Genomic DNA, 17,855 nt, shown 5'->3' with positions numbered 1-17,855 from the left:
AACGAGAAGTAGAACCTTGTCTAAGAGAGCAAACTGAACGATAATGTATAGCTAATGCTGTCTGGCTATGGGATACTCCTCTCAAGTAAAGTCTTCCTTTGTAATGTTCCTAAGATCTGTGTTTCGTCATGTGAGTTGAGATGGGTGTGTCTTGGCTATAAATTATACTAAGAACTGTTTTGTAATCACTCTCAGAGAATGAATTTATAGACACTGAATTGATCTGAGAGTCACAGGGCTATGGTGAAGCTCATATAATTAAAGATGGACTTCATAAAATAACTCTTGTGTGTGGTTTGCTCTCCCAATGTTTAGTAATACAGGAAATTACCACGACACATACAATCCCAAACAAGCAAATCAATCAAATCAAATGTATTTATATAGCCCTTCGTACATCAGCTGATATCTCAAAGTGCTGTACAGAAACCCAGCCTAAAACCCCAAACAGCAAGCAATGCAGGTGTAGAAGCACGGTGGCTAGGAAAAACTCCCTAGAAAGGCCAAAACCTAGGAAGAAACCTAGAGAGGAACCAGGCTATGTGGGGTGGCCAGTCCTCTTCTGGCTGTGCCGGGTGGAAATTATAACAGAACATGGCCAAGATGTTCAAATGTTCATAAATGACCAGCATGGTCCAATAATAATAATAAGGCAGAACAGTTGAAACTGGAGCAGCTGCACGGCCAGGTGGACTGGGGACAGCAAGGAGTCATCATGTCAGGTAGTCCTGAGGCATGGTCCTACGGCTCAGGTCCTCCGAGAGAGAGAAAGAAAGAGAGAAAGAGAGAATTAGAGAGAGCACACTTAAATTCACACAGGACACCGAATAGGACAGGAGAAGTACTCCAGATATAACAAACTGACCCTAGCCCCCCGACACATAAACTACTGCAGCATAAATACTGGAGGCTGAGACAGGAGGGGTCAGGAGACACTGTGGCCCAATCCGAGGACACCCCCGGACAGGGCCAAACAGGAAGGATATAACCCCACCCACTTTGCCAAAGCACAGCCCCCACACCACTAGAGGGATATCTTCAACCACCAACCTACCATCCTGAGACAAGGCCGAGTATAGCCCACAAAGATCTCCGCCACGGCACAACCCAAGGGGGTTGTCAGTATAGAGACAAAGTGGAGTCACAATTCAACGGCTCAGACACGAGACGTATGTGGCAGGGTCTACAGACAATCACGGACTACAAAAAGAAAACCAGCCATGTCACAGACACCGACGTCTTGCTTCCAGACAAATTAAACATCTTCTTAGCCCGCTTTGAGGATAATACAGTGCCACCAAGGACTGTGGGTTCTCCTTCTCCGTGGCCGACGTGAGTAAGACATTTAAACGTGTTAACCCTCTTAAGGCTGCCAGACCAGACGGCATCCCTAGCCGCGTTCTCAGAGCATGCGCATACCAGCTGGCTGGTTTGCTTACGGACATATTCAATCACTCCCTATCCCAGTCTGCAGTCCCCACATGCTTCAAGATGGTCACCATTGTTCCTGTACCCAAGAAGGCCGCCTCAATATGTCCACAGACGATGCCATCACCATAACACTGCACACTGCCCTATCCCATCTGGACAAGAGGAATACCTGCAGTATGTAAGAATGCTGTTCATTGACTATAGCTCAGCATTCAACACCATTGTACCCTCCGAGCTCATCATTAAGCTAGAGGCCCTGGGTCTCAACCCCACCCTCTAAGACCAGGTTGCAGCCAGTCAGCCAGCCCAGCCCAGCCAGTTCCCACTGCTGTACTGACAGATCAAATCCCTATGGGCAATGTGCTATTCAATCACAGCAAAGAGATTCTTCAGCAGATCAAGCTCGTCAAACATGTCAAAGTTCCAAGTTCAAGAAGAGGTCTTTTAGTCTAACAATCCACTTAGGGGTTGGAGAATTGTCTGAAGTTCTGCTCAACAGATGCAGTCTTCAGCTCAGGCCTTTCTGTCAATCCGTCCACTCTTCCCAGCAGCCCTCCTCCAGTCTCGTCCTCTCTGTTCTGCAAGGCTGGCTGCTGATCTGCCAGCTGCTAGGGAAAACTCGGTATCTGAAAGGTAGAGAGGAGGTATTAACATCTAAATGAATATATAATATTTGCCATGCTGTAATTTAATAACTGCATAATAGCCTGTAATGTTAAATAGTCTTTTTTCAAATACTAAATAGGTTAATTATATAGCTTTAGCCAACCATTGATTCATTTGGCCTAAGATAACAAACACCCACACTTTTGTTATTCATCCCATAATACGCGACACATAACCCTTACCTTTTTCTCCATATTGGCATGGCTCGTTTGCGGGGCTTGGTGGCTTGACTCCGGTACTGCATCCAACCCAGCAGTTTATGAGCTATCATTATACAGCAGGAAGAGTACATTGGGATCCATCAGAACAAACGGTAATGGGCTGCTGTGCAGTGGTGATGCCCAGGTTGACTAATAACCCGCAGTCCCCGTGGTTATATGGGTGGATAGGTTTAGGGTCATTAAATATTGTGTGGCTGAAGGGCAGGTGGGTGGCGGACAGATTGAATAAAGATCAACAGTACCTTTAAAAATCTAGAAAGGTACAGTACCAGGCAAATTTGGACACACCAACTCATTCAAGGGTTTTTCCTTATGTTTACTATTTTCTACATTCTAGAATAATAGTGAAGACATCAAAACTATGAAATAACACATAACACAATAATCATGTACTAATCAAAAGCGTTAAACAAATCAAAATAGATTTTAGATCTTAGATTCTTCAAAGTAGTCACCCTTTGCCTTGATGACATCTTTGCACACTCTTGGCATTCTCTCAACCAGCTTCACCTGGAATGCCTTTCTCTCAACCAGCTTCACCTGGAATACAGTTGAAGTCGAAAGTTTACATACACTTAGGTTGGATTCATTAAAACTAGTTTTTGAACAACTACACAAATTTATTGTTAACAAACTATAGTTTTGGCAAGTCGGTTAGGACATCTACTTTGTGCATGACACAACTAATTTTTTCAACAATTGTTTACAGACAGATTATTTCACTTATAATTCACTGTATCACAATTCCAGTGGGTCAGAAGTTTACATACACTATTGACTGTGCCTTTAAACAGCTTGGGAAATTAAAAAAATGTATGTCATGCTTTAGAAGCTTCTGATAGGCTAATTGACATCATTTGAGTCAATTGGAGGTGTACCTGTGGATGTATTTCAAGGCCTACCTTCAAACTCAGTGCCTCTTTGCTTGACATCAAGGGAAAAATCAAAATAAATCAGCCAAGACATCAGAATTGTTTTTGTAGACCTCCACAAGTCTGGTTCATCCTTGAGAGCAATTTCCAAATGCCTGAAGGTACCGCGTTCATCTGTGCAAACAATAGTACGCATGTATAAACACCATGGGACCACGCAGCCGTCACACTGCTCGAGAAGGAGACGCGTTCTGTCTCCTAGAGATTAACCTACTTTGGTGCAAAAAGTGCAAATCAATCACAGAACAACAGCAAAGGACCTTGTGAAGATGCTGGAGGAAACAGGTACAAAATTATCTATATCCACAGTAAAACGAGTCCTATATTGACATAACCTGAAAGGCCGCTCAGCAAGGAAGAAGCCACGGCTCCAAAATCGCCATTGAAAAGCCAGACTACGGTTTGCAACTGCACATGGGGACAAAGATCGTACTTTTTGGAGAAATGTCCTCTCGTCTGATGAAACAAAAATGAACTGTTTGGCCATAATGACCATTGTTATGTTTGGAGGAAAAAGGGGAAGGCTTGCAAGCCGAAGAACACCATCCCAACCATGAAGCATGGGGGTGGCAGCATCATGTTGTGGGGGTGCTTTGCTGCAGGAGGGACTGGTGCACTTCACGAAACAGATGGCACCATGAGGCAGGAAAGATATGTGGATACATTGAAGCAACATCTCAAGACATCAGTCAGGAATTTAAAGCTTGGTCGCAAATGGGACTTCCAAATGGACAATGACCCCAAGCATACTTCCAAAGTTGTGGCAAAATGGCTTAAGGACAACAAAGTAAAGGTATTGGAGTGGCCATCACAAAGCCCTGACCTCAATCCTTTAGACATTTGTGGGCAGAACTGAAAAAGCATGTGCGAGCAAGGAGACCTATAAACCTGACTCAGTTACGAGGAATTGGCCAAAATTCACCCAACTTTTTGTGGGAAGCTTGTGGAAGGCTACCCGAAATGTTTGACCCAAGTTAAACAATTTAAAGGCAATGCTACCAAATACTAATTGAGTGTATGTAAACGTCTGACACACTGGGAATGTGATGAAATAAATTAAAGCTGAAATAAATCATTCTCTCTACTATTATTCTGACATTTCACATTCTTAAAATAAAGTGATGATCCTAACATTTTACTAGGATTAAATATCAGGAATTGTGAAAAACTGAGTTTAAATGTATTTGGCTAAGGTGTATGTAAACTTTTGACTTCAACTGTGTATCCCACATATGCTGAGCACTTGTTGGCTGCTTTTACTTCACTCTGCGGTCCAAACCATCTCAATTGGGTTGAGGTCGGGTCATTGTGGAGGCCAGGCTATCTGATGCAGCACTCCATCACTCTCCTTCTTGGTAAATAGCCCTTACAAAGCCTGGAGGTGCGTTGAGTCATTGTCCTGTTGAAAAACAAATGATATTCCCACTAAGCACAAAGCAGATGGGATGGCATATTGCTGCAGAATTCTGTGGTAGCCATGCTGGTTAAGTGTGCCCTCCTGCAGCCAGGGCAACAGAGTCTGCAGGTAGACCTGCAGCAGTATGGCCGTGTTGCTAAGGCGGCCAAGAGAGCAGACGGACCATATGTGGCTTTCATGTCGGCATCAAAAAGTCTCGGGGGCATGCTGGCTTCAGTCGTGGGTTCCGCCCTATAATCTCCCGGTCTGGGAGGACCATGTCAGCTATCATGGTGTCCATGGTCGGGTACTCCCGGGGGCCGAGTGACTCTGCGCCCGCAACATAACTCCATGGTCCAGTCTCTGCTGGGTCGGAAGCGCCCCCTGGCAGAGACCCAGCTCTCCTGCAAGGCCTCACGGAACTCAGCAGAGATGGGGACAGATGGAGAGTCATCACTGTCCACCAGTTTGATTCCCAGTGCAGTGGCTACCCGAGTGAGTAGGCTCCTCATAGCCTCTCGAGCCGCTGGGGGTGATGAAGCCCCGCTGCCGGCTTCTGATGGCCTGTCAGCCTGGTAGCCCCGCTCACCGTGATGAACAGTGCCACCATCATCCCCCAGGAACAGCCTATCACTAGTCAACAGGGAACAGCTGTCAGCGCCATCGAAGCTATCAACCTCCTGATGCAGGGCATGCACCCTGTTCAAGGTGGTCCCAGAGGTTCCGAGTGCTGCCCCCGTCCAGGACTGGCAGCAGATGGGCTCTGCCTGTAGTGGCGCCGACCACGCTTCCTGGGAGGGGTATTGGGCCCAGTAGAGGGGCTAACAGCTCACTGGTGCACCACTCGTGAAGGAGGGAGCTCGTCCCCAGTCTGAGCCCAAGCCTGGCTGACACACTTGCGCATGGCCTCCAATCGCACCAGGTGCAGGCGTTCTGAGAACACCAGACAAAACAGGCATCCAGTAGGGCGATCCACCGCCCTCTCCATGTGGCTCAAACCCAGACAGTGCACGAGGTATGCGGATCCCCAGGGGGGAAGCCACCATCACACAAAGGGAAGCCATTAGCTCAGCCAAACAAACAAGGCCATGAAGCAAGGGTTCGACACCCTGGGAGAGCTTATGTCATGATCCGCTTGGAGGAATAGGAACCCGGTGAGAGATAAATTACCCAGTACCTCTGCAAAAATTGGGGAAGACCCCTGTGGGAAAAGCAGGCAGACAAAAAAAACAGCAACCAGGTAATGGATTTGATTGATTTGTTTTACGAGAAATGCAATACTACCTAGCCGGGTTTAATATCCAAGCAGTAAAAACAGCACCATATGATGGAGTAACTCCATTAAGGAACTCCAGTTCATGTCTCAACGTATTAGAACGCCACGATACTCTTACACTCTGCAGGGGAAAGAACAAGAAAATAAACCTGCAGGGTAATTAGCAGAGAACCTGTGTCTTATAAATTGATATATTCTTTATACAGCTTGTACACCTAATATGTTCCCTGTGTTGATGATGCTTATTATGCATTAAGGTTGAACCAAAAGATTACATGTAACAAATATGAAATGAAACACGAAACAATTAAACATGTGAAATTGAATTAAACAATAATGTATGTTGATGCTAATATTATGTACAACAGTACAATAATTTCTATATGATAACAATAGCCTAATTGATTTAATATGCCATAAGCTATTGTTTTTTTTAACAGTTTCACCCAATTTATTCTAATTAACTTAATCATTATGACACATCCCTCACTACTGTGATTGATTGCACTAATTGCACTGTAACGGAAATCTGGACACTAACTGTAGATCTATAACCTATCACATAGCCTTAACTTCTGCAGAATAAAGCATTTATTGAAGTAAAATTATACACCAAATGTAGGCTAATTTGGGTTTGGGAACAAGAGTGGAGAAGTATGATTTATTTATTTCTGCATCTTGAGAGATTGCAATGCTCACCGTTATATACCATATGTAGAGATGCTGTCTTCATCAAAAACGCATCATAAAAGCTGATAGTTCTATGCACGTTGGGTCGTGTATAATATCAGGGCGGTTGCGTGTGGATTCTTAGCAATTGCGGAAGTTGCAGGTGAAAAAAAGCTTATCCGCGCACCACATCTGTTAAGGTATTGGAAGAGGGCGGATGGCACGAGCCTGGAATGGAGGTTGTCCGAGCAGCGGGAGCCAGGATCGGTGTAAGCGCGTGGAATATTATGTTTATTTTCATTCAAGAGCAATTAAATAATTAGTTTTTATGGAATTGCATCCGAGTTTCATTCGAGGCCAGCTCCCTCCTAATTTGCGCCTTACAACCACCCACCTATATGGATGTGTGCGCTGTCATTAGGTAGCCTAACCGCCCGTGCAATAGTCTGATCTAACTATAGATTATGGCTAGGCTACAGCCGAATTTATGCCACAACACCTGTCAATACAGTGTGTAACCCAACCATTTTTGTAGGAGTTGGTGGTCTGATCGAAAACAGGTTGTGTGATTGATGCCACCGAAGAGAAGAGGACCGGGGAGGATGTTGCCGTGGAGATGTAGGGGTTGCTAGGGGCGATATCGTCATTCCCTTGTTCATCTTTTTTCCCAAGTGAATTTCTCGTTTGACCAGGGCAACACCACCTGTACTCTTGACCAGGGAGCCAAGATAAATAACAGGATGCAATTGACTTAAATGATGACATATTAGACTTATAATTAGCCTACAAATTGGTCTGACAGTTTAATATGAATATGCACCATCGATGTCACTTGTCACAATGTGTCATAAGCAAATTAATTTATATTTGTTGTAAAACTAAACTGAAGCAATGTGGTGCATGACATTTACTGTTTTAATGAATAATAGTCATCATCTCGAAACAATTTCAATAACATTTTTCTTGATAATACATGCTCTTCATTTTCCTCTTATAGTCTTCTTCTATTTGCCCCAGAACATTTGTACTCTATTTGGAAGGCAATTTTAACAAGGCACCTATCACATTCTAATATAGGGCATGCAATCCCTCTCCCTGTCTTCCGTCTCTCTTGAAGTTGGACCAGCCGCACTCTATGACAAACAGCTATACAGCATGGCTCTCATATCAATAACCTATACATTTAATTCAGCACTGTAGCTAACCGATAGGATTCGACGTCAGACACGTTCTCCATTTCTTCTACACCCTAACTCTATTAGTAGGATTACCACAACAGAGCAGTGTCTTGTCTCTGAAGACAGAAGGGGCAATTTCCTGCTCTGGCAGTTAGAAATGCATACAGTGAGCCATCTCACCTCTTGCTCCTTTGACCTCCAACTATCCGGACTGTCCACCTGGAGAAGTCCCAGACTTCAGAACTCAGTCAGTCGAATCTGCAGCTGCTCCATTGATTGCAATGGTACATGGATGAGTGTATGTGTGTGTGGGGTTTGTGAACGTGTTCAGTGGATGTTATAGACACTTCACTCACAGTTAGGAAGTCAATGCTATCCTGATATCGAGGTGTGTGTGTGTCAGGTGCAAGACAACACAAGCAGTTCTTCTGCTGTGATATCGCCTAAATTTCACAAAGCCACCACTAGGCTGCAGACTCTCCCCTTCAACACCATCTCCTCCCTCACTAATTCTGTGGAGTCCTGCAGACACACAAAGGCAGATATTCATAGGTTATTCACAGAGCAGCATAGCTTAGAATAAATAAGTGAATAGAAGTTCATTAATTCAGAGTGTGCTTACAGGGACGTAGTCTTCGTTCGTGAAAACCTATGCTATTGGTTGTACCGGGACTGGAAGCCCGGTCGCTCTGCTGAAAATTGACAAAAGGAGAATGATAAGACAACTACAAATATTAGAATCACCTTCCTGAACTGTCTCTTGAACTGTTCTTGAAAGCGATGAAAACCTCCCAGAAACAACCAAGAAATAGTGGAACCATAATACTCACTGTGAGGCGTAGGTCATATGTGTCGTCACCGAAACCTCGGTCCACAGCCCAGCCAGTCATTGCCTTTGTTTTGTCCTGGATGTGCAGGTAGTAGTACAGCAAGGCTCCCAGAGAGGCCAGCAGCAGCACTACCATGATGATGGAAGCTACAATATCCCTTGTGTTGTCTCACAGTACGGACATTGCAATTTATTGCCCTGGCCACATCTGCAGTCCTTATGTCTCCTTGTAGCATGCCTAAGGCACGTTCACGCAGATGAGCAGGGACCCGTGGCATCTTTCTTTTGGTGTTTTTCAGAGTCAGTAGAAAGGCCTCTTTAGTGTCCTAAGTTTTCATAACTGTGACCTTAATTACCTACCGTCTGTAAGCTGTTAGTGTCTTAAAGACCGTTCCACAGGTGCATGTTCATTAATTGTTTATGGTTCATTGAGCAAGCATGGGAAACTGTGTTTAAACCCTTTACAATGAAGATCTGTGAAGTTATTTGGATTTTTACAAATTATATTTGAAAGACAGGGTCTTGAAAAAGGGACGTTTCTTTTTTTGCTGAGTTTAGTAGACATATCTAGGAAAACCAATGTTCCAAAGGCTGGGCCTAATATAGTATATAAGATGTCATACAATAAGTTTTGTAGTGATTCCTATGTTGATGATGTAAAAAATATTTGCTGGTCTGTGGTGTGTACCAGACGCTGCGCTTGACACATTTATGAAATTCCAGTTACTAGTAAGCATTCACCATTAACAAAATGACCGTAAAAACAGTTAAATCCCCGGAGATTGACGGGCAATTACATGGTGGAGATGGATGAGGCAAAAGAAATGGTAAATAAGTCTGGCTGCACAACCGAATGACAAACGTACTGCAAATTGAAAAATCCTGTGACTAAACTGAATAAAAAGAAGAAACTCTACTATGAATCAAATATGAATTATATAAAGATTGACAGTAAAAAAGCTTTGGAGCACCTTATGACATTTTGGGCAAAAACGCAAACTCAGCTCCATTCATTGAATTAGATGGCTCATTCAATCACACAACGGACTGATATTTGCAATAACTTTAAGGATTTTTTTCATTGGCAAGATTAGCAAACATAGGCATGACTTGACAGCAACAAACGCCGATACTACATATCCACGTATAACTGATCGGAAGGATAAACACTCCAAACAGCCTACCCGACCACTCAGATGTGTACACATGGTCCTAAAGCAGACTGTTGCCTCGTTTTATATCACATTCCAATGATAAAACTGGGGGGAGACAAAAATGCCATTTCAGAAAGTGAAAGTTGCACTTTCACTTTCTGGGAGTTCCTTACTAATCAGTAACCTTAATATATCAATTAAGTACACGGGAGGAGCAAAAACCCGCAGATACTCAGCCCGCCGAGGAATGAGTTTGACACGTGGTGTAGATGAAGGGGAGGAGACTGGATTTTTAAGCCTTGAGACAATTGAGACATGGATTGTGCATTTGTGCCATTCTGAGGGACATGGAGCCAACTTGACCACTTTGGGAAGAAGCACTGGAGTCAACATGGGCCAGCATCCCTGTGGAACGCTTTTGACACCTTATAAAGTCCATGCCTCAACGAATTGAGGTTATTCTGAGGGCAGAAGATGGAGGTGCAACTCAATATTAGTAAGGTGTTCCTAATGCTTTGTACACTCAGTGTATGTCATAAACCCAGAGTACTCACCACACTTGGCCTCGTCATCTTTATCTGCACAGTCTTCATGAAAGTCACAGATATTACTGGTATCGTTAGTGCAATGATGCCCAGGAGATTAGGGGAAATTTGGATGAAAGATGGGAAGGGGACAGAGTAACGGTAAATAGATACAGTATATATGTTACAGTACCCCCTGTATATAACCTCCTATTGTTATGTAAATGTATTGTGTTACTTATATATATTTTTTTACTTTAGTTTATTTAGTAAATATTTTCTTGACTATTTCTTGAACTGAATTGTTGGTTAAGGGCTTGTACAGTAAGAAAGCATTTCTCTGTAAGTTCTACACCTGTTGTATTCGGTGCATGTGACAAATACAATTTGATTTGATGCTTTGATTCCCCGCTCGTGTTGGTAGCCTCCTCTATTTCAATGAGACCACACATACTAGGAGCACTTGAACTCTCACGCCCAACTAGGAAAGGTAGTCTACAGAAGTTGAAGCAGCAAATTCTGTGTGTGAATAATGGGGCAGCAGCGTAGCCTAGTGGTTAGAGCGTTGGACTAGGAACCGGAAGGTTGCGAGTTGAAACCCCCGAGCTGACAAGGTACAAATATGTCATTCTGCCCCTGAACAGGCAGTTAACCTACTGTTCCCATGCTGTTATTGAAAATAAGAATGTGTTCTTAACTGACTTGCCTGGTAAAATAAAGATAAATAAAAATATATATATATATTTTTTTAAATGCTAAAAAAACATGTTATTTTAACGCATCTAAAGCAGGAAGAGGACCGTTTCTAAATAGCCTGTGGGACAACAAAAATATTTTCTTCCCAAAGTCCTCTGTCTGACCGCCCGCAGAATGAAAAATGCCAACCCTGCTGCAATGATCTGTGTCGGCACCTGCAGGTTCTGCACTCTTGTGCACAGTCAGTACACAACACTATACTCATCATGTCTTAGCAGGATCATATGGTGACAGGGGTCCCAGCAGGGTCAGACAGCCAGGGAAGGCCAGCTCAGGTGAATTTTGCAGTATATTAACAATATCAGATATTGATATAAAGTTCAGAATCTCAAGTATAAAGCTACAGTCTGGGATCTGGGAATAATGGTTGTTTGAATTATTGAACCATTGATTCTATTCTTGGATAATTGTCAACGAAATTTCATAATTCCTATATGTGTTCATGAATTAAAATCACTCAGTCTATTTATAAGAATTTGTAAGATTCTTATTTGCATAAAATAGACAGAGACCAGTCTTATCAAAATTAGATAATAGTATTTATTCTCGGAGCACGCTGCCATGGAACCACGAACAACAGTTTATATACAAAATATGACGTCATTGATTATAGAATGAATCTCCTCTTCTCGACCAAAACAAAGCAGGTTCAAAAGTGAATTCCAACTCACCAGGGCACACACATGACACACAATATAACTGGATTAACTCCTGAAGTTTCACCATAATTTATTACCACTTTAGCAGACAGTTGCAGATATGGAAAACCTGGAGAGGCTCTCGCTGTCTTATTTGATTGCCACAGAGTTATAGTTGAGTTGGTTCAAATATAGGTTAATGATCCTTTTTGCTTACTTAAAACCCACAACCCATTCCTCCCCAACCGAGTTGGAATGGTGTTTAATATGTTTAATTACTCCTTGTTCATGCTACATAATCCCTTCCATATGAACTAACTTTATTAATCAGGTATAATAAAACAGGGTAGAGTTTAATTAGTTATAGTTCTATTTAAATGTAGATATTGTTTAGTCATTATTCATCAAATTCCTATCAATAATATAAATATATAAATGTAAACCATGGTAATTCTTTGTCATGCCCCATCTTAGGAGGATGAGATGGTGTCAGGAGTCTCAGCAGGATCAGGCAGGCAGGGCATTTTTGCAGGTACAACAGTTTATTCCCCTCTCTGTGCAGGACTGGACAAGCCAGATGCTATTTTAAGGCAGTCTGACAAACCTCCAAAGTTGATTTCCAAACTGTATCAAGGGTTGATAGAGGCTTTTCCCAATGACACAAAACATGTAAAACAAAAAATGTGAGGAAGACCTGGTAGAAGCTATTGATGATGATGAATGGATACAAATATGTTTGAATGCCCAGTCATGTTCATATAATCTCAGACATACGGTGCATTCGGAAAGTATTCAGATCCCTTGACTTTTCCACATTTTGTTACATTACAGCCTTCTTCTAAAATTGATTAAACAACATTTTTCCTCATCAATCTATAAACAATACCCAATAATAACAATTTATTAAAAATAAAAAACAGAAATTTACATACATAAGTATTCAGACCCTTTGCTATGAGACTCTAAATTGAGTTCAGGTGGATCCTGTTTCCATTGATCATACTTAAGATGTTTCTACAACTTGATTGGAGTATACCTGTGGTAAATTCTATCGTTTGGACATGATTTGGGAAGGTACATACATATTGATATAAGATCCCACAGTAGACAGTGCATGTCAGAGCAAAAACCAAGCCATGAGGTTGAAGGAATTGTCCATAGAGCACTGAGACAGGATTTCCTCTAGGAACAGATCTGGGGAAAGGTCCCCAAGAACACAGTGGCCTCCATCATTCTTAAATGGAAGAAGTTTGGAACCACCAAGACTCTTCCTAGAGCTGTCCGCTTGTCCAAACTGAGCAATCGGGGGAGAAAGTTCTTGGTCCTCCTCCCTGACCAAGGCCAATAGGTGACCAAGAGTCTATAGCCACGTCTCCACAGCAACCCTCAGCGTGTTGGGAGTGGATCTGGAAAGAGGCGGGGATGCGACCTAGGAAGAGGTGGCCTCCAGCCACGCACACTGATGCTCTCAGGATGCCAACACCACCACCTGATGAGAGCCCTCCCTATGCACAAAGGCCTACAGTGGGGCAGGCTGCAGCCCTGTGAAGCCTAATGATAAATCTAACCTTTGTTATTTGGTTATCTAAAATGTTATATTGTACTGGGGGAGGGGCACAGTGTGGCACATTTGCTAACCCTTGACAGTAAAACTGCTGTTCGTATAAGGTAGTCGGACAAGGGCAGTAAGATCAGAAAACCAAGCATTTTTTATTGATTCAATGTACTGTATGATTTGATACCTGGGTCCCAGAGGATGTATTTGAGATGCATTCGGCAGGATGGAGAGGACTGTTTCATCATGGGAGACACCATTACAGCATTGCTGGGAGAGTCTGCCTTCACTTTAGTCACTACCATGAACCAACCTGACGTGTTCCTACGCATGAGCTTATCTAGTCAACATCGTAAATGTAAACGCCTGGAGTTTGCTAAACTGCATTGGCACTTGGATTGGAACCGGTGCTTTGGTCAGATGACATGAACATGGAGTTCTGATTGCCGCTTTGATTACTTATGACTGGCCAACAACAACAAGCTAAATGCGCCACTCTCGTGAAAAGCAAGAGCACCAGCATAAATTATAAAAATGCCTCTCTCTCGCTCTACTGCGGCAGTTGTGTTTGTATCTGTACGGGTCCTTCTGGACAAGTCAGTTAAAATGACACATACCAGAGACCCGTGCAAATCATATCAGACCCATGAAATTATTTAGGGCGTTTTCACATATGAAATTCGATACCCTGGTTTAAGTTTCCTGTAGAGTTTGTGAGAATTCTACAGAATACATTTTGTTTTCACAAGATCTGAAAATAAAATTTTCAGGGTGTGATTAGCAAGACGCACAGTCTACATGACATTAGCAAGCTAGCTTGTTTACAACGGGCAAAAAAGTTCTACGTGACTCGGGCTGCCGCATCACAATACCTGGTACTCTGGTCTTGGACCCATTACCCACTCACGCAGGTCCAAGATTCGTTTCAGCCAGGGTCAATTTGATTTCTCACATGCTTTACAGTGCGGATCAGGGTACCAAATGCTCCAGGATCCAGATCATAAGGGGATATGTGAAAGCGCCCTTAGAATTTTGGATCCGGACCCACTCAGGTCCCGGATCAGGTCTCGGGTATTTGGGTACAGGTGGATCCCAGAAGACTTCTAGTGTCAATAATTTTAATGCCTATCTTTTTGAGAAAAATATATAGGATTTGTTAAACATTTATTTCTCTGAGCAATTGTATTAGTATAAAATTTAAGCATTTTCCTACTTTTTTTTAGCATACAATATACCTCAGTATTTTAATGATTTATTTTACACTGTCATTTTTGCTCATCTTTATGTGTATATTTTAGGTCCTTGATTGAGTGTAGACTTGCCATATTTTGTATATATTTTTTTATATACACATACTAGAGGTTGACCGATTAATCATGGCCGATTTCAAGTTTTCATAACAATCAGTAATCAGCCTTTTGGACACCGATTACATTGCAATCCATGAAGAGACTGAGTGGCAGGCTGATCACTTGTTACGCGAGTGCAGCATCAAAAGGACCTTGTGGCTGCAAGGAGCCAAGGTAAGTTGCTAGCTAGCATTAAACTTATCTTATAAAAACAATCAATCTTCACATAATCACTAGTTAACTACACATGGTTGATGATATTACTAGGTTAGCTAGCTTGTTCTGCGTTGTATATAATCAATGCGGTGCCTTTTCATTTATCATCGAATCACAGCCTACTTCGCATTCGTGAAAAAAAGCAAAATCGTTGCAATAATGTACCTAACCATAAACATCAATGCCTTTCTTAAAATCAATACACAAGTATATATTTTTAAACCTGCATATGTAGTTAAAATAAATTCATGTTAGCAGGTAATATTAACCAGGGAAATTGTGTCACTTCTCTTGCGTTCAGTGCAAGCAGAGTCAGGGTATATGCAGTTTGGGCCGCCTGGCTCGTTGCGAACTGTTGAAAGGCCATTTATTCCTAACAAAGACCGTCATTAATTTGCCAGAATTTTACAAAATGATGGCATAACATTGAAGGTTGTGCAATGTAAACATAATATTTAGACAGGGTTGCCACCCGTTCGATAAAATACGGAACGGTTCCGTATTTCACTGAAAGAATAAACATTTTGTTTTCGAAATGAGAGTTTCCGGATTTTACCATATTAATGACTAAAGGCGCGTATTTCTATGCGTTTATTATATTATAATTAAGTATATGATTTGATATTTGATAGAGCAGTCTGACTGAGCGGTGGTAGGCAGCAGCAAGTAAGCATTCATTCAAACAGCAGCTCTTCGCAATGCTGGGATGCACAGCGCTGTTTATGACTTCAAGCCTATCAACTCCTGAGATTAGGCTGGCAATACTAAAGTGCCTATAAGAACATCCAATAGTCAAAGGTATATGAAATACAAATGGTATAGAGAGAAATAGTCCTATAATTCCTATAATAACTACAACCTAAATCTTCTTAACTGGGAATATTGAAGAGTCATGTTAAAAGGAACCACCAGCTTTCATATGTTCTGAGCAAGGAACTTAAACGTTAGCTTTTTTACATGGAACATATTGCACTTTTACTTTCTTCTCCAACACTGTTTTTGCATTATTTAAAATGAATTGAACATGTTTAATTATTTATGAGACTAAATGGATTTTATGTATTATATTAAAATAAGTGTTCATTGTTCATTCAGTATTGTCGTAATTATCATTCATTACAAATATATATACATACACACAAATTGGCCGATTAATCAGCATTGGCCTTTTTTGGTCCTCCAATAATCGGTATTGGCGTTAAAATCATAATCGGTCGACCTCTTATGTGGTAGTGTGACAGCTCTTACATGCCTAACATTGTTTGGCACAGCTGCATGGTAGCTTGTATGGCAACATCGGAGGTTAATGCATTTCAGATCACAGAGTTCACCTGACCTTATTTGATACCCACATTACCCACGTAGCGGTTGATCAGTAGTTTAAAGTTAACTGGCTGACAAAACAACATGAACTTTATTTAGACAGACGCACAGTGCGATAAAGTAGACAAAAGTAATGACAGAGGAGTTTTTCTGTTCTGAAACCAGAGGAAATTATTTTTGAAAGATGGAGTGCGTTACTTCCCCTGTGTTTTGAAATCGACATTGCTCAACATGATAATAGTTTTATGATTCCATGACCGGAGATGGAATTTCATACTTGATCCTTTTCAGGTACCGGTATTATATGATGTAAATGTCCTTAGCTACATGACTTCATGTTAATAAAGCATACATTACCATTTATTAAATCAACGCAAGCATTTATTCATTTTATGTTTAAACATAAAACGACTTCTGTTAAGTAATATGTTTTCCATCTATTGTTTCACTGAAACAAAATAGAAAATCAAGCACTGTTGTTCTGGCTATATTAGTCAGCAACTAGGTACTGTGTCAGTCTTAGTCCCAGTTTCAGCTTTGTACTGACAGGTTTGTCTTCAGATCTCACATAATGTGATGCCACTGAGGTTCTGCTGTGTACTATTGGCCCACACTTATTGACACAGAAAGGAGATAGGCCTGAACCAAGACGGGTCCAGTGTAGGTCAATATCCCTCATCAGCCCAGGTGATCTCGTATTTAGGGTAGCGCACCTTCAGTTTCTCTGTGGAAACAGCGTGATTTGCTTTTCCGAAGCCCTACAAAGAACAAGAAGGGAATTGAGATGATAACTTGGCTGCTAGTAAATTACAAAACTTAAGAGATGCAATATAAGTCTTACAGTATTAGAAAATGTATCAAAATGTTGGATGAATTGTTATGGTCACAAATGTACTAGAAGACCCAATCAATGGGTGTACATGAGTTCCACTGAAATAACATTATTTTGCATTCTCTTACCATGGAGTAGCCATAGACGTGGATCTTCTTTGACTGGCAGTCATGCTTAATCCTTCCTCCTCCAATACATTCACAATCTAGGTGCCCTCCTTTCTCAAGCTCCTCTGCTACCTTGTCATAGATATCAGCTGCAGGGACAAAAACACAAGATCGGCACTGTACTCAAAGTTTAAGAACAAGGCTCTTGAAAATACTCTCAAAATACAACATATTTCAAAAGCACTGTGACGTGCATAGAAAACTAGTCACATGGTGTAATTATTTTTGCTGTACAGTGGAGGCCAAACCAATACTGACCGACTGCTCTGGCATTTTTCAGTGACAAAGGCCCCACCTACTGGCTCGTAGGTATCAGTACAGTATGAGTAGCTACTAGGCTATGTAGAATTGGACAGTAACATGGACATGAATCATACAGAAGTTAGCTAGCTAGCCAACTCTGAAATACAAAACATGACAATATTGGACTCTTACCATGATATTCGGCCCAGGCATATCCACGTACAATATCTACGCTCGAGTCGTCGCCGTCTTCTTTACTGTGTACTCGAATGAGAACGTATTTGAACACACCAGTCGGGTCGATTTCTGCCTCTGGAATGTTCGCAATGAGAGCAGCAGCCTTCGTTTGAGTACACATTCTTTCACGAAAATACTTTCACGAAATTGAACGTAGAGTTCTATCTCGCACAGCTGATAATTCTTCAATTTGAAATAGTAGATAATTCTTTCTGCGATGATCAATGTGGACAGTTATGGTAAATGGTCTGTAACACACTTCC

General features: G+C 41.8%; 1 protein-coding gene across 1 annotated transcript; it reads right to left on the bottom strand.

Moving 5' to 3' along the window:
* Positions 1-16,185: 16,185 nt before the first annotated feature.
* On the bottom strand, positions 16,186-17,851 carry LOC112219353 (14 kDa phosphohistidine phosphatase). Its single transcript, XM_024380522.2, has 3 exons — positions 17,548-17,851; positions 17,074-17,201; positions 16,186-16,871 (listed from the first exon to the last, which is right to left on the bottom strand). The coding sequence occupies exons 1-3, from the start codon at positions 17,711-17,713 to the stop codon at positions 16,779-16,781; spliced, it is 387 nt and encodes a 128-aa protein (XP_024236290.1). The 5' UTR covers positions 17,714-17,851; the 3' UTR covers positions 16,186-16,778.
* Positions 17,852-17,855: the final 4 nt, after the last annotated feature.

The sequence above is a fragment of the Oncorhynchus tshawytscha genome, linkage group LG20 (assembly GCF_018296145.1).
Source record: "Oncorhynchus tshawytscha isolate Ot180627B linkage group LG20, Otsh_v2.0, whole genome shotgun sequence".
Taxonomy (NCBI): Eukaryota; Metazoa; Chordata; class Actinopteri; order Salmoniformes; family Salmonidae; genus Oncorhynchus; species Oncorhynchus tshawytscha.
The sequence above is the reverse complement of the archived record's forward strand: the minus strand, read 5'-3'. Positions and strand labels throughout refer to the sequence as shown.